This window comes from Sturnus vulgaris, chromosome 1 (genome assembly GCF_052056855.1).
Source record: "Sturnus vulgaris isolate bStuVul1 chromosome 1, bStuVul1.hap1, whole genome shotgun sequence".
NCBI lineage: Eukaryota > Metazoa > Chordata > Aves > Passeriformes > Sturnidae > Sturnus > Sturnus vulgaris.
Window position 1 is genome coordinate 127442084 of NC_142243.1, and position 26080 is coordinate 127468163.

General features: G+C 38.3%; 1 protein-coding gene across 2 annotated transcripts in view; it reads left to right on the forward strand.

Moving 5' to 3' along the window:
• Window positions 1-464: 464 nt before the first annotated feature.
• ZC2HC1A (zinc finger C2HC-type containing 1A) overlaps window positions 465-26080 on the forward strand; it is a 31489-nt gene continuing 5873 nt past the window's right edge. Inside the window, exons 1-9 of one of the 2 annotated variants that reach the window (XM_088176559.1) lie at window positions 465-538; window positions 11730-11803; window positions 12530-12646; window positions 12854-12989; window positions 16677-16825; window positions 17685-17784; window positions 18500-18605; window positions 18836-18838; window positions 24926-25039. In XM_088176559.1, coding sequence (XP_088032685.1) covers window positions 523-538; window positions 11730-11803; window positions 12530-12646; window positions 12854-12989; window positions 16677-16825; window positions 17685-17784; window positions 18500-18605; window positions 18836-18838; window positions 24926-25039 — 815 coding nt within the window. In that variant the 5' untranslated portion in view covers window positions 465-522. The remainder of the gene's footprint in view (window positions 539-11729; window positions 11804-12529; window positions 12647-12853; window positions 12990-16676; window positions 16826-17684; window positions 17785-18499; window positions 18606-18835; window positions 18839-24925; window positions 25040-26080) is intronic. The other variant, XM_088176553.1, reaches the window with a different exon arrangement.

Below are 26080 nucleotides of genomic sequence, written 5' to 3' on the forward strand. Positions count from 1 at the left end.
GTGGAGATATCCAAAATCCACGTGGACTCGCTGTCGTGTCACCTGCTCTAGGTGATCCTGTCTTGGCAGGGGTTTGGATGGGATGATCCCCCGAGGTCCCTTCCAACCCTAACGATTCTGTGATCCTGTGTTTCATGTACAAGCGCCGCTCTTGGAAGGAGACCCCGATCACAGCATAACCTCAGCGTACGGGCTTCGGGACCCGTCAGAACGCACCTGAATCAGAATGTCAGAACACGCCTGGTTTTTGCAGGGAGATGCCCAGCCCAGGTGCCTGCTCCCTTGGGAAGACCCAGCCTAAGGGCGGGCGACACCCTTGCGGCCCGGCGAGGCGGAGCGGGGTGCGCGGTGCCGCGGACGGGCGGGGCGGGGCCCGGGGCAGCGGCGGCCGCCCGGGGCTGTGGGCGCCGCCCGCCCGGCCAATGGGAGCGGCGGTTGTTGGCGGGCCGGGAGGTGGCGGCGTTGCCACGGCAGCGGCGCTCGGAAACCGAGCCCAGCCCGAGCCAGCGGTCGGGGCGCGCCATGGAGGAGCTGGAAGGTGAGCGGCAGCGGCGGGGCCGGGGCAGCCGGCGGGTGCCCGGGGCGAGGCGGGTCCTTTGTGTCGCGGATGGGGGGTGCTCGGGCGGTGGCGGCGGTGGGAGCGGGGCCCGGGCACCGCCTTTCCCGTTCGCGGAGCTGAGGCGGCGGGGCTGAGGCCGGAGGGGGCAGCGGGCAAAGGCGGGAGGCAGCGGAGCCCGCGGCGCCGGGCGGCGGCAGGACGGGGCTCCGCTCGCTTTGTCTCGGGCGCTGCTCGGCTCCGCACCGGCCCCGCCGGCCCCTCCCTGCGGCGGCCGCGCTCCGAGCCCGCTCGCCGGGCCCCTGCGGGCGGGGTGCGGCAAGGCGTGCGGGCCCTCCTTGCCAGGAGCCCTTTTTTTTTTTTGAACTAACAGATGGATAAGGTGGGTGTTCAGATCCGCTTATCATACTAGGGAAATGTTCAGTGCGGTGAGGAAAACTAGGTATGAATTTGCTGACAGGGTGTTTTCAACTTTATCCTGTGCCGGTTGAATTAATGAAAACGTTCTTGCTCTCCGAAATGATAATATCGTTTTCATCGATGATGTTATCGTCATAACATAAATATCAGCTTGGAATTCGTGAAGTTACAGCTTAAATCTGAGCATTTTTGTAGGCCTGTCATTACTGCGTTTTGCAAGCTGCTTTAATCATGCTACTTATAAAAATACAGACCTATTCTGAGAAACTCTACAACACAGTCATTAAGTCTTCCATGCTCTACTTCTCTAGAGGTAACTGAGTCCTGAAACAGGAGTAAGCACAAACTAGCCTTTGTTCTTTATCCCTTCTACAACAGTTGGAGAACTGAAGTAATTTTCAGAGAATACCTGTGTTCTGTTTTTAGTAGATTTTACAGACCCTGTTCTTGACCCTAGTGACTTCATCAAGACTCTAAATTTGGACATAATTTGGCATTAAAATCCCAAGAGATTTCTTTGATGCACTCAGCATTCTTTGCTGATTATTAATGCCTTTGAAATTTGAAGGATGGTGTCCAGTATTTATCAAATAATGCCTTATCAGGCACTCCAGCTCTCAGGACAACGGTATGTTACCTCTCCAAAGGGGGAGAGCTTGCCTTCATTTTGAGTAAACTATGCATTGACTGCATTTGAGACTGTACATCATCTGCAGTGCATTTATCAATTGATTTGGCTGTTTACTTATTTACCAAGGCCACCTATGCTTGCTGTGTATAATAAGCTCTAGCACTTGAATTACAGGGGGTAGGAGAGAAGTACATCTACAGATAACAGCAGAATCCTGAAAAAACTTGTGATTTTTTTCATAAAATTTGTCCAGTTTATGACTTTGTTGGAAATTGTTTATATTTTGTTTGTATTTCAGAAGGTACCGGGAGTATAGGGGACTGCTAAATCATAGGTGAAATCTCATGTTCTACCAAACCTTTTCTTGAAAGTACTTTCAAAAGCTAGAGCTTGTTAAAACATTTTTTTCATCATACAAAATGATTCTTCTGAATGGTTGAGATTAATTTCAGAATAGCAGAGGAAATAAGTAATGTCTAAAACTCCAGTTGTCCTTGCCTTGTGAACGCTCATATCTCACACTGTTATCCAGCACCCTTGAATACAGAAATTTTTAAAACTGAAGAACAATTTTCTGCATTTTTATGGGTCATTTTGTGCCATGTTTTTATTTTTTAAAAACTGCCACAAAATAAAATACTTCCCTTTCTGCTTCAAAACATTTGAAGCAAGTGGATTTGCTTTTATTTACAGTTTTTCAGTTTAGGCTGTTTCTGTTCATGCATATTAGCTTATTAGCAGTAAGTTTTTGTAGAATAGTCTCCCTAGGACAGAAAAAATGTAGGCAAAGCTAATAATATTATTAATAATAAACTATTTCATTGGGTTTTATGCTTTTATTCAGTCGTTGCTCCATTGGCAACTCAGAAGAGCACTGCTGGTTGCCATCTTTGATTAAATTTATGTTTGGGTGTGCAATTGCACAGTCATACCCATCTGATATAGCAGTATGGACAGCTTCTGAAATCTGGCTCAGCCTGCTGCCTCATTATATTAGTGCTTAATAAAATCATTTCTCAGAGCTGGCTGGTGCAGTGGATGCTTGGCAGCTGTGTGTGCGAGGGTCGTGGCTGTGGGGAAGGGCAGGACTTTATCTGTTGACAGCAGACTCTTGGTATGTCTGTGATGGTGGAAGTCCCCCTCAGGCTCAAGATGCTTGTCCTGGACTTTCCAGCCTCAGATCCTGGTGCTTTTGCTTTGCTGAAGATCAGCGTTATAGATGAAAGATTCGTTTTACTTTGTTTTATATAAGCATGCTATTAATAAGGAAGAACTCTACCCAGTTTATAATGATCTTTTCCAAAAAGTGGCGAGATTAATGTGTAATAGTTGGCATGTGGAACTGCATTAGTGACATTTAAAAACCTAAAAAATATTTTCAATGTCGTAATTGCATTTTCCCACTATGTGCAAGTTTAAATGTCCTGTGAAATGGCAAAATAGGTTTCTCTGTCACTTAAAAGTTTCTTCTAAAATTTACTTTTGTTGCTCCTTTAAGGCTGTTGCTCTCTTAGGTAATTTTTTATCAGTATTGTTATATTACTAGATTGAGTCAAATTTGTATCTTTAAAGTTTTGTAAAAGTAATGTCATTAGAAGTGACAAATCTGATACTAAGTCTAAAGTCGCTAGCTCAGCATTTGTTACTTTGCAACTTGTGTGCTGTTTGACTGTTTTTCAATTTTCATTTTATCTACTGATAAAAATAGAGCAATAGACTGGCTCTGACCGACAATGTAGTGATCCCTAAGGCGAGCTTAAAAATCCATTCGTGGGTAGTTTTCCATGTGCTGAATCTCAATACCGTTTGCGATGGATTAACATGTTCTTGTTGCTTTCACTGCTGGATGTCAAGAAAAAAGCTGTCACACTGGCATGTTTGTTGCTCTCTGTTTTGTTTGAGCGAGATGGAGCCAAGCGCTGAATTCCTGACTTCATTTAAGCCAGAGCAGTCCAATGGTGGTGTTTGATCGGCTTCTCTCCAGTCTGTTGTTTTTTCTGGGAGGATGCCGACAACAGCTGCTTGAGCCAACTAAATGCCGCTTCCCACACTTGTTCACAGCCCATCCCAGCCTAAGGAGTGAGGGGCAGAGGGGCAGCTGTGTCCGAGGGCAGAAGTCCAGCTCTGTGTGGTAGGTGATGGCAGCGCTTACCCAGCCCCACGCTCGAGCAGCCAGGGAAGTCTGGTTGTGCTTGGAAGGGGCTGGGTGGCTGCTGGCTCAGGAAATGGCCTGCGCTGTCAAACCCTGAGCTTTCCCCTGCGCCGCTGCGTGGGGACTACACTCTGAGCAGTGTGGGTGTGTCCTCGGGGTCCCTGCACAGCATCTTCTGCTGAGAGCTGCGGTCTGTGCTGTCATAGCATTTGTCCCTGGACCCTTCCCTGGCGTGGGGAGTGTCTGAGATGCCCTGCTCCACCCCTAACAGAGCAAGATCTCTCCTTTGGGTTTTATGCTGGTAATGTGACTCTTGAGAGCAAGTGCTTATTCTTGCTTTGACAAAATTTCTGAATGTGCAATCTTACTTTTTTCCCTAATAGTGTAGAAAATTATTGGGTTATAAAACAAAAATAATGTTAATGTGAGTGTTCTTTTCCTTTTAGAGTTGATCTTTGTCTTGCCTCACTGGATCCATTCAGCAGCTTCCTTACTTTGGCAGCCATTTTCTTATCTTCATTTGACTTCAGCTTTTATTTTTTAATAGGTGTATCTTTTGTCCAACACAAGAAAGAACCAATTTTATTGTATACTGTTCTTAAATCAGCAACTTGGAAGCTATTAAAGATTGAAATGCAAAATTAATATTAATATATAATTTTTAATAAGTTATTTGTCTCTGGTAGCCATTAAAACGTGATGATAAATGTGTCTTTGTGCTGAACTGATGCTTCACTGGTCATACTTGCACCTCTGTTAAGTGATCTGAATTTGACATTTAACGCTCTGTCATTGGTTAAGGTATCTACTCTTTTTAAAGCCATCATATATATATATTTTTTAATTGTCATTTTACTTTTGGAAAATGCTGAAAGTTGAGGCTGATGTGATATGGGGAAGTGCACTACCAGAGTATGTTTCACTTTTAAAGGAGAGGAAGTAGACAGGAATATGTGTAGACAGGAATTTGAATGTTTTAGATTAGTTTCTTCAGTGTCTTAGACCTAATAGATTTTATACCCTTTTCTCTAGTTTTTTTAGATTTCTTGCATTTTTAACTTAAATTGCAGAAGCTAGATCGATCTACTAATTGACTTCTCTTAGTTGACTACAGTGGAAAGATGAAAATGTTTTAACTGCACACGACTCGGTGTGGTTGTCATCAAAAACAGATGTTGCATTTCAATGAAATCTGGTTTCAGGAGCATGGTAAGCACTTGAATGAAGCAGCTGAGACGTGGGCTTACTTTCTAAAGACATCCTGAGGGAAGGGCAAACTAGGAATCAATATATTATAAATTAAGTTTATTATCAGATTTTTTTAACACATTATTTTTTGCCAATTAAGATTCTGATAAGCAAGCAGGCTTAGGTAGGGATTGCTCTGTCCAGTTACACTGTTGTAGAGTGCATAAGCCCAGATTTGCTTTGGGGATCACTATTGCAAAAGAGTCTTGGTTTGAGGCTGGTGTGAGAAGGGAAGTCTTTTCCTGACTGCCCTCACAGTCATCACAGGGCCTGCAGCCGAATACAGGAGAACAGTGTGCTTATGATGCCAAAGCAGAACTGCGTAACATTTACATCATTTTGCAGGTCACATGCTTTCTAGTGCTTCTTGTTGATCTTAAAGCTTGTTAATAGAAGGCCACATGATGGAGCTGGAATTCAGATCGATCAAATAGTGCTCCTTGTTTGCCTTTGGTTTAGTTGCATTTCCATAGGCTTTGCAGGGGAAGGTTTCATTGATTTTTCTGGATGACCGTCACGACTGAGTGACTCTCTAGAATGCCTGTACATTAGCACTCAATATGGGAACAAATGGGAGGAATTGGAGGTCTGCACTCCGTTGCAGGGCTAGGATCAAGTTGGGATCATGTGTAGGTGGTAGGACAGCTCACAGGACTGCAGTGCTGTGGTGGATGAGTACAGGCTCTTCAGGAAGAACCAGCTGGACAGCAAGGGGGGAGGTTGCCCTTCATGTGGGAGAGCAGTGAGAATGCAACAGAGCTTTGCTGTAGAACCACCTAGGGGAGTATGAATCAGGGTTAGCAGGCAGACCAGACCAGTGTGGGAAAAGCTGTTGTGGCTGTCTTCTAAGAGCCACTTGATCAGGAAAAATATGAGGACTCCCTCATAATGGGAAGGTTCTATGTATTCATATGCCTTGGTCCTCATGAGAGACTTTAACCTCTGGAGGGATTTTAGTCTGCTGGAGGGACAAATCTGCAAGGTGCAAGCAGCTAGGAGGCTTCTGGTATACACTGATGACAAATTCCTGACCCAGGTGATCAAGGAGCTGACAAGGGAAGGCAGTCCTGCAGTAATTCATACGTAGAGACAGGTAAGATGTGAAGGTCGGGGGCAGCCTTTCCTCCAATGACTGTAGGATGGTTGAATTCAGAATCCTGAGAGGAGGGAGCTGGGTAAATAGGAGGACCTCAGCCCCAGAGTTCAGGAGAGCATGCTGTGACTTTAGGGGTCTGCTTGCAAAAGTCTCGTGACATATGGCCATAGAGAGAGCTAGTTATTTTTGAGGATGTGTGACTGGCACGTTTTCTCATTAAAAGTTATGCTTCATATGAGGAAGGAAGCAAAGAAGGACAGACAATTGTAGTAAAGGGGAGTACACCATGATATGAGTTGTGTGTGCTGCTGTTACAGTCATTCTTGACTGCATGGAATTAATTTCTCAGTCACCAAAAAATCTATATAGAATCCTCCTCCAGGCTGTCACTTTGAGGCAATGGGTCTTGCCTTGATGTGTTATTTTCAAGGAATGCAGACGAAATTCTCCATCATCAGACTCATTCATGTTCAGTGCAATAACAGGGTTTTTGACAAATATAATACATTTTCATTGTCAGACTGAAAAGCTGATATAAAAATGTGCAGAGGTATTATGAAAGTCTTTTCAGCATGAAGGAATGGATGCTACAATGCTTTGTGTTATTTTTTAGAAGCAGAAGTGACAGGTTTATACAAGATTGTCAATACAGGAGTACAGGAGAATTCATGACGCTTTCCTATAAAATTGGGAGTAGACAGATAAACGTAGATTAATCTGCTGTTTGCTAGACGATTGTGAAAACTTAGCTGATTAAAAATTTCAAAGTATGTGAATGGTTGAATAATAAGAGGCAGAGCTTACTATGATTTCCTCTTCCTTTGTCTCTTTCCTGCAAGCTGCAGAATAGCACAGGTGAGAAGGGATGTGCTTGGTGGGGTAAAACATGCACATCATCATTTATCAAGCAGACTTGACTGAAGTATGGCAAGTACTGCCTGTGGTTAAGAATTACTGTCAGTGTATTCACCTTACTTGCATTTTCATTTCAGAATTCCTTTTGACAAAATAATGCAAATTTGCAAAACTTTGATCGTTATTGGAATACTTTTTTCCTACTTTGGTAGGTATGAATTCCTTTTGGAATTCATATTTTCATTGTGTTATTTAATTATCTTCAAAACTACTTTTAAAAAATTAATGCTCTAATTTAAGAGAAATGTTCAAGGGTCTGTGCAACCTGGTCTAGTTGAAGGTGTTCCTTCCCACAGGAGGGGGCTTGGAACTTGATGATCTTCAAGATCCCCTTCCAACCCAAACCATTCTATGATTCTGTGAAGTGTTCCGTGCCTGTGTTACTACATTGGTATGATTTTTAGGTGCCTCTTGCTTGTACTATTTGCCGTTGGCTAGGCCATGCAAAATATGGAGTTATGCTAAAAGCAGTAAATACAATTTTGAGGAAGAATTTGGCAAGTGCTCTTCAAGTGTTAACTTTCAACTCTTGCAGATTTCTTGCTGGCTTCAAATAGGTACCTAATCCCAAGGCATGGAATTGTACCAGGGTGTTTCTGCATATTTGAATTCAGAGAGGTTTGATAATTGTGATTATCGCAGTTGTCTGACCTAAACAGTTTAGTACTGTCACTGCTGTAGATAAATAAAAGGTTTCGAGGGGCAGTCAGGTTTTACAACATGATGAAATATTGTTACAAAGTGGAATCTTGTTTCTGCAATTTGTATCTAAATGCACCCACATAATTGGGTACATGGAGCTCTCCAAACTTCAGTTATTCAGCAATGCTGGAGGCTTCTGCCCCCTCTAGGTGTTTATTTACACAACTGCTTTATCTGTAAACATGACAGCAAGAACAAGTGCTATGGCTGTGACTGTATCAGATCAAACTTATATGTATTGATGGGTTCACACATTGTACTGAGAAAGATAAACTGAGAGCTGGCAGCTTGCCCTTTCTGCCGTAAATCAATTGTGGTATCCAAATATGGGAAGAGAGAAAGAAAGAAGTTGTTCCCTTGAAATCTAGGTTTCAAGGAAGCCTAAACTTATATATGATACTGGAAGCACCATGATACATCTGGAGACTGTACAGCTGTAATGTCAGACTTACTGGTCCACCCAGCTAAACTCTTTAACTTCAGGATCAGGAAGTATAGGCAGCTAGACTGTAACCATACTCAGAAGGGATGTGTGCAATAACTCATGTAGGTACAGACCCTGTGATTTGGAAGTAACTGGAGGAGGAGGAGCCCTGACGGGGGAAGTTTGCAAACATGAACCATAAGATTATTGTAGTCCTGCTAATAAGGTTAAGTCAGATACCCAGCATCATACTAGGTTGTGCACTGTGTTTTTATGACACCTGGTCTCAGGGAGGCAGTAGAATAAAGGATATAAAGCTCTGTATCATAGTTCTGGCATCACTTCCACTGAAATACCACGTCTGTGGTATTCACGTAACAATTTGGATCATATTTATATTTTCTATAGATGTTTTTTCTTTTGATTAGATAAGCAGTAATATTTCAGTCCAAGTTAACTATATTCATTCATGTTTAATACAAGCATCTAAACTGCTGGTGATTAATAGTATTAAAGTTGGTAAAAAGGAAAAGAAGTGTAACTGCTGGATCTTGGGTTTTTTGTGGCTGTATAACCAAAATGATTTTAGAAAGAAGTCCTGCATTGTTGCTAAATTTACAGACAGAAGAAAATTGCCATGACACTATCTTGCTACAAATTTCTATTCTCAGACCAATTTGTCAAGCATATCCTCCTTCTGTTTCCTGATTTGAGTGTCCTTTTTTTTTTTTTTTAGTCTCCTCCCCACAGTGCATCCCAAATTAAAAACCATTTTGGTTAAATTTTTTCAGGAAAAATATTGCAATAGATATCACACATGAATATATTTTTTTTAAAAAAAAAGCAAAACAAAGCCACAACGAACTCAATTGCAACTTTCACAATTTTATTCCCATGTCTTACTTTTATGTTAGCAGATTTCACATGGAGAACATTGCTAACCCTTCTGTCAGGGAAGACTCGTAGACTCATAGAAAGAAATGTTAAGTTTTTGTAGTTTTGGTTTGTTTGATTTTGGTGGATTTTTTTTACTTTAAAAGTGAGGAACATCACAGAGGAATTAGGAAGCTGGAAGAGTAAGTGTATATATATATAAAGGACACTTGGCTTCCCATTTTCAACAAAACTTCAGGAACTTTCATTTTTTAAAAAAAGCTTCCTTATATGCTTTGGGTCAGTGATTTCTGTTACACGGGAGGTGTTGGCAGTAGCAATAGCTCTAGGCAGATGTGATTACCTGCCAGCACCAGGGGAGGGTAGGAATGCTATCAGGAAATGCAGTTCTGTAACTGTAGCTGCACTAAGTGGTAATTGGCATTCCTTGTGCTTTGGTATGTCGTATGTAAATACTGCTCGTTCAAGTGAGCAGCTATTAAATCTGCTTCTTCTAATGCAGAATTTAAACACCAGCTCAAATTTTAGAGTTCAGTGAACACAGAAAACTGTGGAACATGTAGCTTCTTTTACCTTGGCAGGTATTTGAAAGAATCTTCTTCTCAGCCAAATTCTTGATCATATGTTGTATACCTTATGTCAGCATCACTAATTCTTGTTTATTTCAGCTAATTTATTGAAGACACACACAGTGTCATTTCATATTTTTGGGAAGTGCCTCTCTCACTTGTTTCTGAAAAGCTGAGGATTGTATCATAATGATGTCATAAAAAGAAGTTGAACTCTTTAGCAGAAGTGAGTTTGCAGAGATGTAGGTTAATGAAGTCATGAAATAAGCAAACAAACCTGTGCATATCATGTATTTTTGAGTGGAGTAATTGAGAAAAGGTTACAACCATTGCTGCTTACCCTTCAGAGCAGTGGTGATGGCAGGTTCGCAGCTATCTCATCTTTGTACCAGTGTTCATGTGCTCAGGCTTGTGGATTTAAGAAAACAGAGCTATGGAAAAGTTTTTGGACATGATTTTTTAAAAAACAGTGTGAAAAAAACAAGTTGAAAACACTTAAAAACAAATTCCTAGTAAATCTTCATAGCATACAAGTATAATTCAAATGCAAGAATAGAAGAAAACCAAGGTTCATCTGCATGTTTTGCATTTTTCCTACTTCTCCTGTTTGTGTTCATCTAAATGCACAGATATTTAGATGGCACAAAAGGAAGCTTGAATATGACTTTCATTTGTAAAATTTGGTTACTGGCAGTGCAGTTCTGCTGTGCTGTGCTAAGGACAGGCTTATTCATATCTACATGGAAAAGGTATATAAATTAATTAAAGGTATGAACGAAATGTTTTAACTGCACTTTTTGTGTGATTTATGAGTCTTAAAATGCATTATGCTCCATAGTATGTTCATACAACTCTTAGATTGTATGCAGTTACATACTGGGGGTGAATTTGCTTTAAGTAATTGAAAAAATCAGAAGTAACTGCTTATTGGTAATTGGTAATAGAGATCTCACTCAGTTTTAATCTCTGCCTTTGGGCAAAAAATATTTTCAGTGGGAACCATGGCTACCTGAATCTATGTTTGTTCACTGTGAAGTATTTAATGAAATTACTCATTTTTTAGTACTGGTCATACACTTAGTTAGCAAGTGTGTACGTTTATATGGAAAACAGTTTCCCACTGGGAAACTGGGCACAAAAGCTGATCAAATCATTGACCATTACTATGTTGATAACTTTGTTAGTTTAAGATGCTGCTTTGCCTAAAATACAAGTCAGTTCCAAGTGGTTTTATTTCAATGTGGTGTAAATAGAAGCAGTTGTATTGTCTGCAACAGTCAGATTGAGAAAGCTACTACTAAGTCTCAAATATAATCCAAATTTACTGCCTCTTTCTTAATGTCTATGTGATATAAAAATATCCCTGTATTCCTCTGGTATAGTACTAGATATAAGAGATGCTTTTTATTGGGAAACCCTAGAGTTTTTAGTCTCTGCCATGACTCTGTTGCATTATGCCTGCTATATAAATATATTTGCTTGCATAGGCCTAGATACTTTGAGTTGTTGGTCTTTTGTCTGGTTCTGTGGATCTACTCTATGTCAAATTGGCTATTTACATTTTTTTTGTTACCAATGCTTGAATAGCAACATCAGAAATACTTCTGTAAACCACAAGTAATAATCCGAATAAAATATATAGTAAAAATAGCATTCAGGACTATTTTGTTTACAAGAGAAAGTGGAGTAGTTTCACTTAGTAGAGCAAAATAAATGTGTTTTTTCTGGATTTGATACTAAATTTGATCTCTTCCAAAGACACAGAAATACCCACTAAATAGCTTTATTCTTTGTGTGTATTTGGACTGTCATTGGGACTTAAAGGAGATTTTTTTATTTGCATATTGATATGCATCCTTTTAAGGGAGCAGAGTTATGTATTATAAATAAGCAGAATTGCTGGTGACATGTTGCTGGGCCTGACAGCTTCCAAAAGTACCTAAGGACTTTAGTATATTTTTTGCCTTTCTCATCTGTATAGTCTGCACAAGTCAAAGGATGTATGTTTTTACAGTAACAACTGCTATTATGGTTAAGTGTTTGTGAGGTTAGCATTTTTGAAATAATGTTTTGTCATTAATTTAATAAAATTTTCTCAAAGAAGTATGTTGGTCTTTTTAAGGTGAAGTTGCAGTGCAAACTGGAGATCTGTTGCCATGTAAGATTTGTGGAAGAACTTTCTTCCCAGCAGCTCTGGTAAGTGATGTGAGCACTGCTGGCTTTTAGATTTGATAAGTTGATATGAAATTTAAGCATTGCTCACTATAGCTAAATAAAATAGAGTTAAGTTCTTTGTTTTGGTAGGGGTTTTGGTGTTGGCCTTTTTCCTCCCCCCAAGTAGTTACTGATTCCAGTTGTGTCAGGTTTGAAGCTCCTTAGAAGGGATTTAATTTTATTTTAAGATCCCATCATTTTCTGAAATACCTGCCTCTAAAAGCATCTTTTCTAGGGTTACAAAATCAATCCTTGTCTTCTGCAGTTTTACGTCTCAGCTAGTAAATGAAGAGTTTTGTTAGCCATCTCCAAAACTCTTTTCTCCACTGTTAAGAGAAATCGATCTGTCCTTAAATGTGAATACGAATTTCAGACACCTTTGATTTGTTTTGCCACTCAATGCAAAAGCTGCCTACCTATTATAATTTTTTTATGTGCAAGTAACAAATATAGATGCCTTCTACTTTTCTTCTTCATTATCACCTGTGTTTTTGTGAGTCTGTGTACACATCTGTGAATTCCTGTACTTCTGTTTTAGAGGCAGTGGCTGGCATAAATGTTTGAGTGAAAACAGTCTCAGCTTATGCAACAAGAGTTGGGGCTTTTTTTGCTAATTTTTATATCAAGAAAGGGGGAAATGGTGTGTTAATAAGTTCTGTTTACAAAACTGAGGTCTGTATTCTCCTTTCATTTTGCTTCTGCTTATAGAAAAAGCATGGACCCATTTGCCAAAAAACTTCTTCCAAGAAAAGGAAGACATTTGATTCCAGCCGACAGAGAGCAGAAGGAACTGACATTCCCACAGTAAAACCTCTTAAGCCACGGGTATGTTATAATTTACTCAGAATATGAACATTTTAGGCATACTGTATATGCATTTTAGTAAGACTTGTTTCTGCTGTCAGTTCGTGTTACTTAGATCAACTAAGATTTGGGAGAAATCTAACTGTGGTGTTATGTACTAAAATAAAGTGAATACTTAGCTTCAAGTGAAATCTTCAAATATACAAAGCTTTCTTTTTTTCCTCTTAGCCAGAACCACCCAAAAAACCTTCTAACTGGAGACGAAAGCATGAGGAATTTATAGCAACTATACGAGCAGCCAAAGGACTTAATCTTAAAGATGGTGGAAAACTCCCTCCACCACCTCCACCATCATATGACCCTGGTATGTAAAACAGAAGCAGTCAAGTTCCTTAGAGACTTTTCTTTAAGTTAATGTGTAGAAATTTGAATTGAAAAGGAATTTGTTGGAATACAAAATTCACAAGTTCTTGAAGATGACTTATTATCCCTGTGGAGATGCTGGGTTGTGACTTAGGGTCTGGCTAGTTTACATCCTGTGGAGCTTTCAAAGCCCATGACTTTGTTTTTAGTGTGTGGAAAGATAGCTGGGGCCAACTTGCACCTTGTTACTGTCTTGTAAACCGTAGGCTGGACAAATTGTTTCAATACCTTGTTTGTGCTCATAGCAGTGGAGCTGCTCGGAAATAGCAGACTGCCTTTTTGATTAGCTGACACCCACAAAATATTTAAATTGTGAGAATGCACTTTCATGTTCTTCAAATGTAATCTGTCCCATTTCTTGCTGAATTCACGTTTAGTTTCATGTATGCAGTGTATGCCTTGATGCTTCCTGTAGCGGGTGTACTTGTGTTTTGGGTGTGTGAGATGTGTGGAGTTCACGTTAGCAAAGGCAGGACAGTTCTTGGGTACCTTCGAACTGAGACTGGGTAGAGTGTTCAAGCAGTCTGATGTGAATGAGAAGGAAATGGACTTTTCATTTAACTTCTGGGATATGATAATAGGTTGAAGAATGTATTTCTTCCTCTTGTCCTAAGAGCTAAACCATTTAATTAGCTGAATGTCTATTTTCAGAAAGATTGGGAAAAAATATGTGTTCACCAGACCAGAGACAGGCAGAAGTAAGGATGTGAAGTGTTCCCTACCCTGTTTCTTTACAGGAGATGTGTTAGTCCAGTGTAAGGATTGTAATTATGCATTCACTCTAAAAGGCTGTCTTATTCAGCATTCTGTACTGGCAATCTTGAAAAGCCATATAGCTAATTTTAAAAAGTAAAGCCATCTTAAAGCCAATAGCACATGCTGTTGATAAGAATCACAAGGTTTGATCATGGAAAGAATCATTAATAGTCTATACAGCATATCTGTAATCTATCCAGTTGTAGTGGTTTTAGTCTCCTGGCTTCATCTTGCTGCAGTGGGTAAGACTTAGGAAGAGGAAACCAGGAATGAAGAGACCATGCACAAAATGATCAGTGGATGTGCTTCTTACAAATAGAGCAGGAGCAGCTACTGATGCCCTTTTTCCACTTTTCATGTAGGAGAGTGGGAAGATTGTGGAGGTACTACGAGTGTATCCATCCTCTCCTACTCAGCTCTGCCTTGGGCACGAGTCTTTTTCCTTTTAATGGAAAGAATATTCATATATGTATTTTCTTCTTAACTGGTCTGAGCTGGCAAATAACCAGTATTTCTTCTTCTTCCATCTCCTTTTCCACTTTTTCTGAGGAAGTGCACAATAGCCTCAGGTTAAGAAGGACCTTAAGTCACTGTAAGCATGACTGCATATGTGTACTGCCCTCTTATTTTGATTAGGTTTTGTTTTATAAAGCTTACATTGAATCCTGGAAGTTCTTCTAGACAGTATGAGCAGTACTTTTAGATAGCCAAGTGTCTGATTGGTACTATGTGTTTTACAAAAGGATGAAGATACAATTCCTGATTTGTGGGAGTGAGTGCTGGGCTTTGCACCATTAATTAGTGGTTTGTCATCAGTCTCGTCTGTTTCTGTTCGGAACCAGGAGTATTAGAAAGGCAATAGAGAGGTTTCTCGTGTTCGGACTTGGATGTTTATTACATCTTATCAAAGAATTACAGAAAGTACAACAGTAGCTCTAGCTCCTTGCTAGAACTAGGAAAAATGGCTACAGCTGAGACTGCTTCAAGGGCTTTTAAAGCTAAAGAAACCAATAGAAGTTTAACACCTATATTATTTATACTTTTGACCCAATAGTAGATTCCCATGACCCTTAGAGTGACTTTTGACTGACCAATCCAAAGGTTACCACCTAAGTTCGGTGAAGAAGAAGGAAGAGACACCACTGTGAACAAGAAGAAAAGACACCACCCAAAATTCTCTGTCTTGTCCCCTAAATACCACTATACTGTAAAAACCTCAATTTTTTTTTTTTTTTAAAACCCATCACCCAATGAAAACACACACCTATAACCCACTACAAATTTGTGATTTCTAAGTCATTATTCTTATTTACAAGTCTTCTCCAAGGTTTCAGGTCCCGAGCAGTGTTTTCCAGGGCATCTGTGCCTGGAAGCACAGAAAGTTCAAAAACTTGTTTCCTGAGATCCAACACTGATTCTTAAGAGTATACATTCATCCTCTCTAGTCTGATACATTTGTGGCTTTGAAAGTTTTCTGTGGGAACTGAGCTCTGCACCAGCCAGAAATGGTATATTATCTAGGAGCTTTCACAGCTGCTTTATTAATTTTTTTTTTTTTTTACTTTCTTTGGAATAATTTTGGTTTGTCTACATAGCTATTACAATTCTGTTTCTGATTTTTTGTCTCTTAAGGTGTAGTTGATGTTAGTGCTCTGACAGTAGCAGAGCATATGTAAAATAAATTGTTGTTGTTGTTACCCCATGAGATTCCCATGCTGTCACTTCTCTGTGTTCTTCCTTTGTCCTTAGCTCACTCTTCTTGGGTCACAGTTCATGGTTTGCTGGCTATTACATCATTTAACTTACTCAAAACTGTTTATAAATATTTAAAGAGACAAGTTTAAGCCAGATCTACTGCATTTGGACTAGTAACATGTAATCCAAAACTTATTTTAGATTTTATAATATCTAATTGTAAGTTTGGAGGCAGTGACTGTTGAATTTCATCTCATTTTCTTTAATACATTTCTAAAATGACCTAGAAACACACTATTTTAACCTGCTTTGCCAGTGTCAATTTTTTTTTAAGTTGATGCTTACATGATCTTGAATACTGTAATCTAGGGCATACAGCATTAATATCTCTGGACACTGAAATACCCAGTTGTCTGAAACTGCAGTCCAAACATATCATTTTCCAAGGGCACTGTATTTTAAAGTGTGCATTTCCAGCATGCAGATGATGTATCTTTTAATATTTTAAGCATTTATGTAACCTTTTCTGTTTTTTTCCCCCATGAGAGTAATTATTTATTGTATGTAATATTGTTTGCAATGTGACTAAATGAATCTTGCAAAAGTAGCGTGGCCACCAGTTATTTTCTTTTGCATGTCTCTAGAGATAGCTCCTAATTTTGGCTGATTTTCTTCTGATTATTTTTATTTGTTAAATTTCTGATTTTTTTAATACTCATCACTTCCAGTATTACAGTCAGTATTTCTCAGTTGTTTCAGAATTACCAGAGGAAACAAGTTTGTTGTCTTTCACTGCTTGTGTGGGAAAAGTTTTAATATATTCCCATATCTTGAACAAACTGAACTGTTTGTGATTTTTTTTTTTTTTTTTTTAATATTTGGTTGTTTCTTTATTTAGCTTCTGCACTTACTTCCAGCTAATCGCTCTGCCATGTCCTTGTATTCTTTGGCTACCTTCTCTGCAGAATAGCATCTCTTAAAGGGTTTCTGATTTTGCTTAGGTTATTTTTGATCCTCAGCTACTCTTATTCTTTAAATGAGAATATGTTTTTACCTAGCAATCTGTATTTTGTTTTCAGATTCAAGAAGCCATAATTTCCCCTGGAGAAGAAGCTGGTCTTTAAAACAGTCTCATTTTAAAAACAGATTATTAATATTAGATTTTTATGTTTTAAAGATTACATTCAGTGTCCATACTGTCAGAGGAGATTTAATGAAAATGCAGCTGACAGACACATCAATTTCTGTAAGGAGCAAGCTGCACGTATTACTAATAAGGGGAAATTGGCAGCTGATACCAAAGGGAAGCTTCCTACTCGAGCACAGGTGAGCTACAACACTTTTCTTAACTTGTAACTTGCATTCAATGTCAAATCAAGCTTGTTAAATAGTGTGTTGCTTTTTAAAAGAATTAACTATTTTATTCTGTAATTTTATTATTTGCACTGACTGAAATATTGACATTACGCATGGACGAGGCTTTTGCTTTCCTTAACTGCAGAGATCCATACGTCAGATGGCAACAGTTGCAAACCCAAAACTAGTCATAAATGTAATTGAGAAATGTGCAAATGACTGGTAAAGATAGCAGGTGGAAATAGAGATGCAGTTTTTGTAAAGGAAGTTGAATTTCTGTTGTGCTAATTTCTAAATCCAATTAAACACTTGCTTAAGGGGCAAACAAAGGTACCTGACTACAAGACAACTCACAGCAGTATTGTGGCTAGTTAGAGACTTTAGAGGGATTCAGGTGTTTTACACAGTATTTTGAATCAGTGCTGGAACTGGTCCAGACGACACAGAAGAAAGTAAGATTTGGATTTGAAAGACAAAAGTAATTCTACCTTTGAGTAATCTCTTTTAAATTAACTGGTAATGAGATGATACTTTTAATCTTAACTTTAGCTTAATTTCAGCTGTGGAAAAAGTTGATAAAAGCTGTAGAAAAAAAAATGGAGAAAGACATACAGTTGAACAACAAAGCCACTAATGTTTCCTGCTAGTATCATCTGTAAGTATTAGAAAACAGACTATCAGAAACCATTTGTATGTTCCCGTACCAGAAACAGGTTACCTAGTAGGAGATCATCATCTGTTCTCCAACAGTACCTGAAAGAACTACCTGTTGTGTTATATAGATAGCTTGATTTAATTGCTTAAATTTCTAGGTTGTATTTTGTTACAGTACAAACCTACTCCAGTTAAGAAGATGCCTTCTGTAGGATCAACACCATCACCATCATCACGCTTACCACAGCCAAGTGGTGTTAGCAAAACTGTTGTAGGTATGAAATGAATGTTTCGAATTGTTCTGTGTCTTTTCTAAATAGTGATTCTCAAACTATGCAGTAAAAATTGATTGTTTATTTGATATAGTGGTTTGTAAAATCTCATTGAAAATAAATTTGGAAGGGGCACTTATTGCCATCTATCTGAAAAAACTCTTGAGCAGTTAGGATTCTGGTTTATATATAAATTTTTAATTTTTATTTTCTGACTTAAATATGAAAAATCATTCGGTGTAGTAATGCATGATTATATTGAATACTGATCTCTCACCTGAAATTTATCTAGTGCTTAATTCTGTAACTAATTTGTCTGCTGAATATGATCATAAATTGGTGAAAATACATAGTCAAGGCATGTATATTATAATTATGCAAACACTGGTCTGATTTGGATTTCAGGTATATCGGATATCAAACATGTTCTGTTTGTACATACTTTGACTTACCCTTTTTTCTGAGCAAAGTAATTGACATATAGTATGTTTTCTTAGAATAAAATACTATGTCTCAATTACATATTTTCTGAAACATATTTTGAAACATTTTTGAAACATATTTTCTTTTCCTATTATCTTGATACTATCTCATATCTCTGTATTTCTAAAACTCTTGTTTTGAATTTTGAAATTAACTTTTTTTTAATAAATTGTATCATTTCAGCAGCAAAATCTTACGTTTTCTTGTGTTTCCATGCTTGCTTTTCAACTGCAAGGTGCCTCTTCAAGTAAAGCACTGTCTTCTGGATCCAGTGGGAGCAAAATTCAGACGTTATCACCAGCTCATAAAAACTCGCTGGGAATGGTGAACCCACAAGCAGGGTGAGTTCCCTCTAATGTTGTCATTTGTGCTTTATTTAATATTTATGTTGTTCTAGTAGTCTCTGTGGTTTGTTTCACTTGCTTTTAATTTTTTTTTCTATGAGCTTCAGAAGTACAGTGTTTTGCATTTATGCTTTATCTGTGCATTTATCCTTTATCTGTAAGTATAGCAAATGTTTAAGGAACATTGGAGAAGGCAAAGATTTTATCAAGTTGATTTAATAACAAAGGAGGTCAAGATATAAAAATAAAGTATATTAAAACATTACAGACTAGGCAGAAGCGGTTGGAGTAATGAATTCTTTCTTGGTAAAAGTGAAGAGTCTTAAAAAAGCAGAAAACATTAGGCATAATTTCCTACACTTCATGGAAATAGAAGAAAGAGGCTTCTGCCATAGATTACAAGGCAATGGTGACAGGATCTTCTCTCTTAGCACAAAAGGAGAGAGGTTTTCTTTCTTCCCTTTCCTGTATTAAGAGGCAACAAATGAATGGGCACAAATAAGACAGAACCAGTGCACTTACAAAAGCAAGGAGTGCTGCATGAAGATTATTAGAGTTCAGTGGAAGTGCTGGCGTGATCAAGGCTGTGACTCATGCTTTGCTGGAAGAGTTTGTGGAGACGTTTCACAGGATTTCATAGAGAAATCTCTGGAAGGGTTTGAAGAAAGTGGTGCAATTCTACAGAAGTTTGAGGAGCACAAAGGAGCACTGAGGAAACAAAACATAAAAGGAAGTGATTGCACTTATAACACTGGTGATTGAAAAAGATTTATTCCTATTAAAATGAGTATTCAATTGGTTAAGACTGAAAAAACCCCAATCTCTTAAGTTCATGAGGAAGAAAAAGGACATTCTGAAAACTCATGGAGTTGGACAGCAATTGCACAAAACTAGAGATTTTTAGTTTATCACTCTTCAATTGTACAGGTTATGCATGAATGTGAATTACAGCTCTGTCATACTTCCCTCCTAATGCCTCAGGATGCTTCAGGATTCAATTCTGTCCCTCCTTGCTCTATCTACTCATAACTCTTTCAGATACAGGTCACATGAAGAGTCTGTGAGGTTGGCAGATGTCTTTCTTTTTTTATTTCCCCCCTCTCCTGGAGTCTTTGGTCAGCTTCACTACCATTTGTAAGCAGCTATGCTGTGACTGTCAGAAAATCCCAGCCCCTTATTCACTGATTTTCTTTATTTCTCGATTTTTAGAAGTCGAATTAATACCTGATGAGTGTTAACTGATGAGTGACAAACAAGCAGGTCTGCAAACCACAGTAAAAAAGCTGAGATAATTTGAAGTCATGCTTCTCAGTCCAGTAGTGTAACCCACCTGTCTGGGAAAGGTTTTTTCCTCTTGAAAGTTTCCAATTGAAGTCTGTATTTGTCTGTGAGGATGCAGCAATTTTGGTCTTCACTTGTGAACAAGGAAGTTCTATTTAATTTTACCAGTCAGTTGCTGTTGCAATAAGCATATGAAATTTGGTAGAAAATAAACTCCTTTGTGTTCCAGCTATTCCTCAGAGATTAGAGGGGCTGAGTGCAGCTTGGCTTAATTTCTGATTTTAACCATTTAGGCATTATGGCTAACTGGTTATGTTAGGTTATGGTCGGTAAGAACTTTTACAATTCCAGATTCACACATAGTGCAGTTTATTGAAGCAGCAGATCATTGACTCTTCTTAGATTGCTGGTGATAAATGCAGTAGATCTACAAAATGTGAGTGTACAGTGCTATGTGTAACTGTTTCCAGCTATACTCTTGATGCAGCTGGAGGTGCAAATCTTACCAAAGAGTCATCTCTGCTGTAGGGAGGGGAGAGAGGAACAAGCCCATTGTCTATGAAGTAAGGTCATGTTCTCATACTCTAAAAATAGAGGATTTCAAATACCAATTTTGAAAAAGTGGAGGTATGACTGTAGTCAGATACAGTTGGTAACCAGTTGCTGTGGTCTTAGTTGGTGGAGAAGCAGCTTTTTTCTCATTTTTGTATTGGTGGGTGCATTTTTCAATATATTAGTTATTTTTGGATACCTTTGGCTGAATTGGTTGTAATAAATGCAGCACAGATCCCTAATAATTTAGTTTTGTCCTCCCCCCAAGTGAGGGAGCAGTGAAGGACCCCTGACATTACTCCTGTCAGCATGTTACAACCTCACATCATTATCTTCCCAGAGGAACAGATTTGTAACAGAGGCTGGTTGTTGTGCATTGATAAGGGGGAGTGAGGCTGGTACTGAGATCTGGTTGCTCTTCTGTGCTTCACTGAGACATCATTGGGCTGAGACAGCTCTGCCTCACCCCAGGCATCATTCAGTTCTAAAGCCTCATTCCAGCCTAATGCAAGATAAGCAAGAGGCTTAGCTACATTTTTGCTCAAACAGCTTCATGAATTCGCCACAAACTCACAGCATTTCTGTATCTTGACATAGTAAGTCTGGCTATTTTCCACCTTTGCTTACTGGACTTTATTTTCAATAGTCTTACATTTTCTCCTCTGCTTGTTGAAAGAGCTGTGACATGATGAAGCCAAATAACAGCTGGGGAGATGTTTGCCCAGGTTCTCTCTGCTTATGCATTTTGCTAAGCACAAATAGATGGCTTCTGGTTGGCACAATTCTCAGATAATGATCTCTGCTGAAAGGCAGTAAATGTCAGTTTGGCTTATAACCTCAATTGCCTACACAGCTTCCAGATTTTAAGAGTATGGATGTGATGAGTGTGTTTCTGCCTGCAGTCCTTCTCATTGCTCTAAAAAATTTGTTCTCTTCTGTTTTCCAACCAGCCCTTGTGGTATTTGCTGCTGATACTAACCAATCGTCCACAGGTGGCTGTTAAATGTGTCTCCTTCCTAAGTATTGTATCTGTGACCTGGCATTTCTAGTTTTAGCTTCATTACATTCACTTCTGGTGTCAAACCTGTCTGAAGTTATATTGAAGTGAAGAGGTGTAGGAGCCAGTAACATCATGGAAAAATTAGGTTCCTCACATTGGTCACTGGTGACAATTTTGGCCTTAATCATCTCAACTTCTGCCTTAGTATTGGGGCATGAGAGGGAAATACATTAGGTTCTGTTGAAATACCTAAAAAGTGATACCAGAGCAGGGACTGAGATGCTAACAGTCAATATCCTACATGAGAGTGAATATAATATTGCAGTGACAGATTTTAAACATTAAAATATCTTTTAATTTAGGCTATAGATAAATGCAGCTGGAATTACTTTCTAAAATAGAAGAACTTTTGAACATTACTCTTCAGTAGGATTATAAAGATTTATTTCTTTTACTGCATTTGTGATTTAACCAGTAGAATGACAAGCCTCAGTGTGAGATCTGAGATTCTGCTATACTGAAGTCAGACAGAGATTATAGTGGAAGATAAGATGCCATGCTCTTCTGAATTGTTAGTGAAACAAGTGGCTGAGCAGTTTTGTGTGGGGGTAGTTTTAAGGGCAATCTTCTATATGTAATGTTAGGCAATCACTTTTTCTTTTCTCGTTGATAAATATTAAAGAGCCTACACGCATTATTTTGACCAGGTTGAATTCCAGGTTTTGCTGTAAGAAATAAGTAACAAGAAACAAGTTCCCGCAGTTTGCACTAAGGGAAGCTTAGTGTGCTAAGGGTAACTTCAGGGGTTTTTTCAGGTATTACTTCGATGTGTAACCTTCCATCTTTGCCTAGATTGTTGTAATTCTGGATTTTCCAGAGACATAAGAGAAGAGAGGCATAATAGTAGAATTACAATTCTGTAATGCAGTATCAAGGATGAATTCTCGGTGCGAAGTGGTGGGGCACCGCTGCCTCCTGTGGAGCCGTGGTCGCTGTTGGTACAGGAGGGGACGCTGCGCTGAGCGCGCAGTGCCGCCCGCGCCCGGCAGGTGGCGCTGGCGCAGCGCGGGCCGGGGCCGGGGCCGGGGGAAGTCCGTAAAGGGAGAGAGCTGGGAATCACCTCCTCTAAACCTCGTGTGCTTCATCGCAGCTTACTCTTGTACTTTGTATGGACAGAAGTGGAACTCTGTTTTATGAGCTCACTTATTTTAAGTTATTTTTACTGTGGAGGTCCTTTTTTTTAAAAAAAAAAGAATTCTCCTGTTCTGCCCCCCAAGTAAAGGACTGCTGAGAGAGCACAGCACAGTATCATCAATATAAGCTATGTCAGTGCCAGTGAGGCTTTCTTTGTATGTGTAGATCAGGATGTGTCAGCTGAGTTCTGCTGTGAGTTTTCTTTTTCTGCCTGGCCAGAGTAAGGGCACTGACAGTGTTGCATAGGGACATCATTTCTGGGTCATACAGAGCAAGTCAGGAGTAGCATGTGACTGTTGTGTCAGTAGGAAAATCTTCATTCATTTGAGTGAAAATACATCTTTTATCTTTTTGATACTGAAGAACTGAGAAATTCTATATTCTATAATTCTATAGAAGTTATCCATCACTATGCTTATAATTTGATCTCAAGTTGTGAACCAAAGTTTGATATGTATTTTTTAACAGGTTAGCGGTGTCTTACATTTCTTGAGGTGTATGGCAGTTGTAGTGAGCTGTCAGAAGTAATCAGATGTTCAGGTTCAGGAGAAAATATTGAGTAAGTTCTTCCTAAACTAAGGGTAAGCAAACAGGTGAACTCCATACCCACATACAAACATTTTGCCCAGCAGAGTCTGACACCACTGTTTGCGGACAGACAGGATTTTGTGTGTACAGATTAATCGTCTGTACATGTTTTATTTGTGAACAGTTACGTTTGTTTGCTTTTTTTCATGGGACTTGGAAATTATATGATAATTTTTAATATGGAAAATGAACCCTTAGAAATTAATTTTTAATTTATATTTTATTTTGGGGATAAAACATACACTTTAATGTTAATGCTTCCCTCCTGGGAATCATGTCTGCTAGTGACACATCCACTGCTGTCTTACAGCTGAAATACAATATGAACAGCACACCAAATCAATAACAGTAAATTTTAAATTCCTCTTATATATTTGCCATGAAGCATTTGCAACCTTATCTTTTTAAAAGTTTGTTCCTCTTCTGAAGACCACAACTTACAGGGCTTTGTTCAATGATGTCAGGATAAGTAGTTGTCTTCAAGATCTTTACATTTCAAAAGAGTCTCGTGATCATGGTTTTTTTTTCATTAGAACGTGAAAGGACTGTCAGCTTTGGGGTTTTGGTTTTGTTAAGGTTTGAAAGAATACTGTAGTGCTTTATTTTGAAGTGTTATGATGGCTTTTAGGATATTTCTTTGGTGTTATACTCTGTAAGTGCCTGGAGTTCACAGATTAAGCTGGTAATTTGTTAAAGTTTAAAAATAACTAAGAAAATCATGTTAGGTTGGAGTACGTGTCTTGCAGTGTCAAAGACCTCAGTCTTGCTTCTCAGTTTTTTGGGAGTATTTTGTATTGAGTATTTGTATTGTATTGGGTCAAACAGGAGTTAATTGGTTTGAACTAGAACATGTCTTTGGGAGGCTATTTGTAGGTTTTACTTTATGATGATAAGATTATAAAAATGCAGAACTTAACTTAAAGATCTGATTTTCTAATCCAAGTTGTGATTTCTGAAAAGCTACAGTTTTCCTTATGAAGATGGGAGTGAGGGATTTTTTTATTATTTTGTTGGTTGCCTTTTAAAACGTGTTTTTAAAATTTGATTTTTGATTTTATTTTTTTTTTTTTTTTTTTTTTTTTTTTTTTTGGTTTGGAAATGTTATCCATGGTACTAAAACCAAAAAGTATTAAAGTATTGGCTGTGTATATAGTACTGTCTATTGTAAATGGGGTTTTTGTTGTTAAAACAAAGCTAGGTTTCTTGCAGGCTGTCCTCTACTTTGACTTTACAAATAAAAAAAAAAAAAGAAAAAGGAAAAATTTTTCTTCTTGACAATTCTGGAGTTGTACATATAATAAGTTTAAATATTAGAAAATAATAGATATATAACTTGTAATTATGAGCCCCCTTTTCTAGACATGTTGTATGACATCATGAAAGCTGTTCTTAAAAGAGACCAAATGTGAATACACTGTGCAGTATGAAGATAACAGACATTAGTGTTTTGTTTGAAAAATAATTTTTAAAAATGTATTGGAAACCTGATCCAATGTCAATGAAATCTATTCCTCATGAAAGCAAGAAGAAACCCTTTTGTTTGCTGGATAATTCGAGTCTGATTTGTAGTTTCCTTTAAGTTAATGGAATTTCTTTGGTAATATATGTACTGAATTGTGAGTATATTTAATTTCTTCTTTTGCATAACTTGAATAGCAATATAGCACTGTCCTTATGAGCACCCCTTTATATATTTTACTAGTAAGATGGACAAGTTAGGTCCGTCACTGCAAACTGGAAGAGATATGCAAAGGTTTTATGACACTGATACAAAAACAGACAGTACCATCAAAAGGCCAAATGAGCCTGTCAAGAAGTATTACAAATCAGTGTGGTCTATCTATTTTGCAAAAGCAAAATTTCTCCTAAGCAGGAAACTGTGTGTGCCCTTAATGAACATCAGCTGCCCAATGTTGTCTTCCATATAAGTGCTGTGGGAGAAGAGTAGATGATATAATTAGTGTCAGAGTGAGGTAAACAGCTTCCTAGGACAGGGAAGATTAAGGTTTCCCTCAGATCTGATTTCTTGTGTCACTGCTTGATTACAGATAAAAAGTAATGAATTTGCATCTTGATTACAAATTGAAAGTAATGAACTTGTGCCTTTCTAAACACAGGATAAAACTGATTTGCATGATGCAGATCTGAAGTAAGTATTTAAGCCTGATTACTGTACTGGAGTAGGAGTTAGAGAAATATTTGACCTTAAGAGAATAAAATCACTTTGTCAATAACCAGTACAGTTATTGACAAAGTGATTTTATTCTCTTAAGGTCAAATATTTCTCTAACTGCTACATCTGTAAGGTAGCTGTGATGGCCCAAAAACATGAGGAAGGCAGACTTTGTCATGAAAAGTTAAGAGTCTTTGGTTAAGTCCAACTTACCTCATATAAGGATTTCTGGATATTCATAAATCTTTGTAAGATCGAAGTTTGGAAGGAAGCTTATTCCAATTATCCTAATAAAAAGGAAATAGATACTGAACTGTAGTTAAGCCTTTGTTTTATTTTGGAAGATACTAAATTCAAATAGGCTTCTTTTTCATATTGTAAAAGATAAATAAGTAATGAATTATCTGGCACATACATGGAATGTATTGCTTTAAATACTAGAAATGTGTCTGAATCTCTTAATGCTGTAACCAAAGCTGTAGTATCTTTGAGACAGAGACAATATTTGACTTTGGCTTTGAAGTAGCAAAAGAAATTCGAGGAATGGGAGCTCTTTTTAGACAAACAGAATTTCTTTATGCTTTTATTTTCTCCTTTGCACGTTTGGTTAAAGTTATAAATATGAACCATCAAAAATTAACTTAGTTTTTCATATTGTAATGCATTTTTAAGATGTTGAAAATT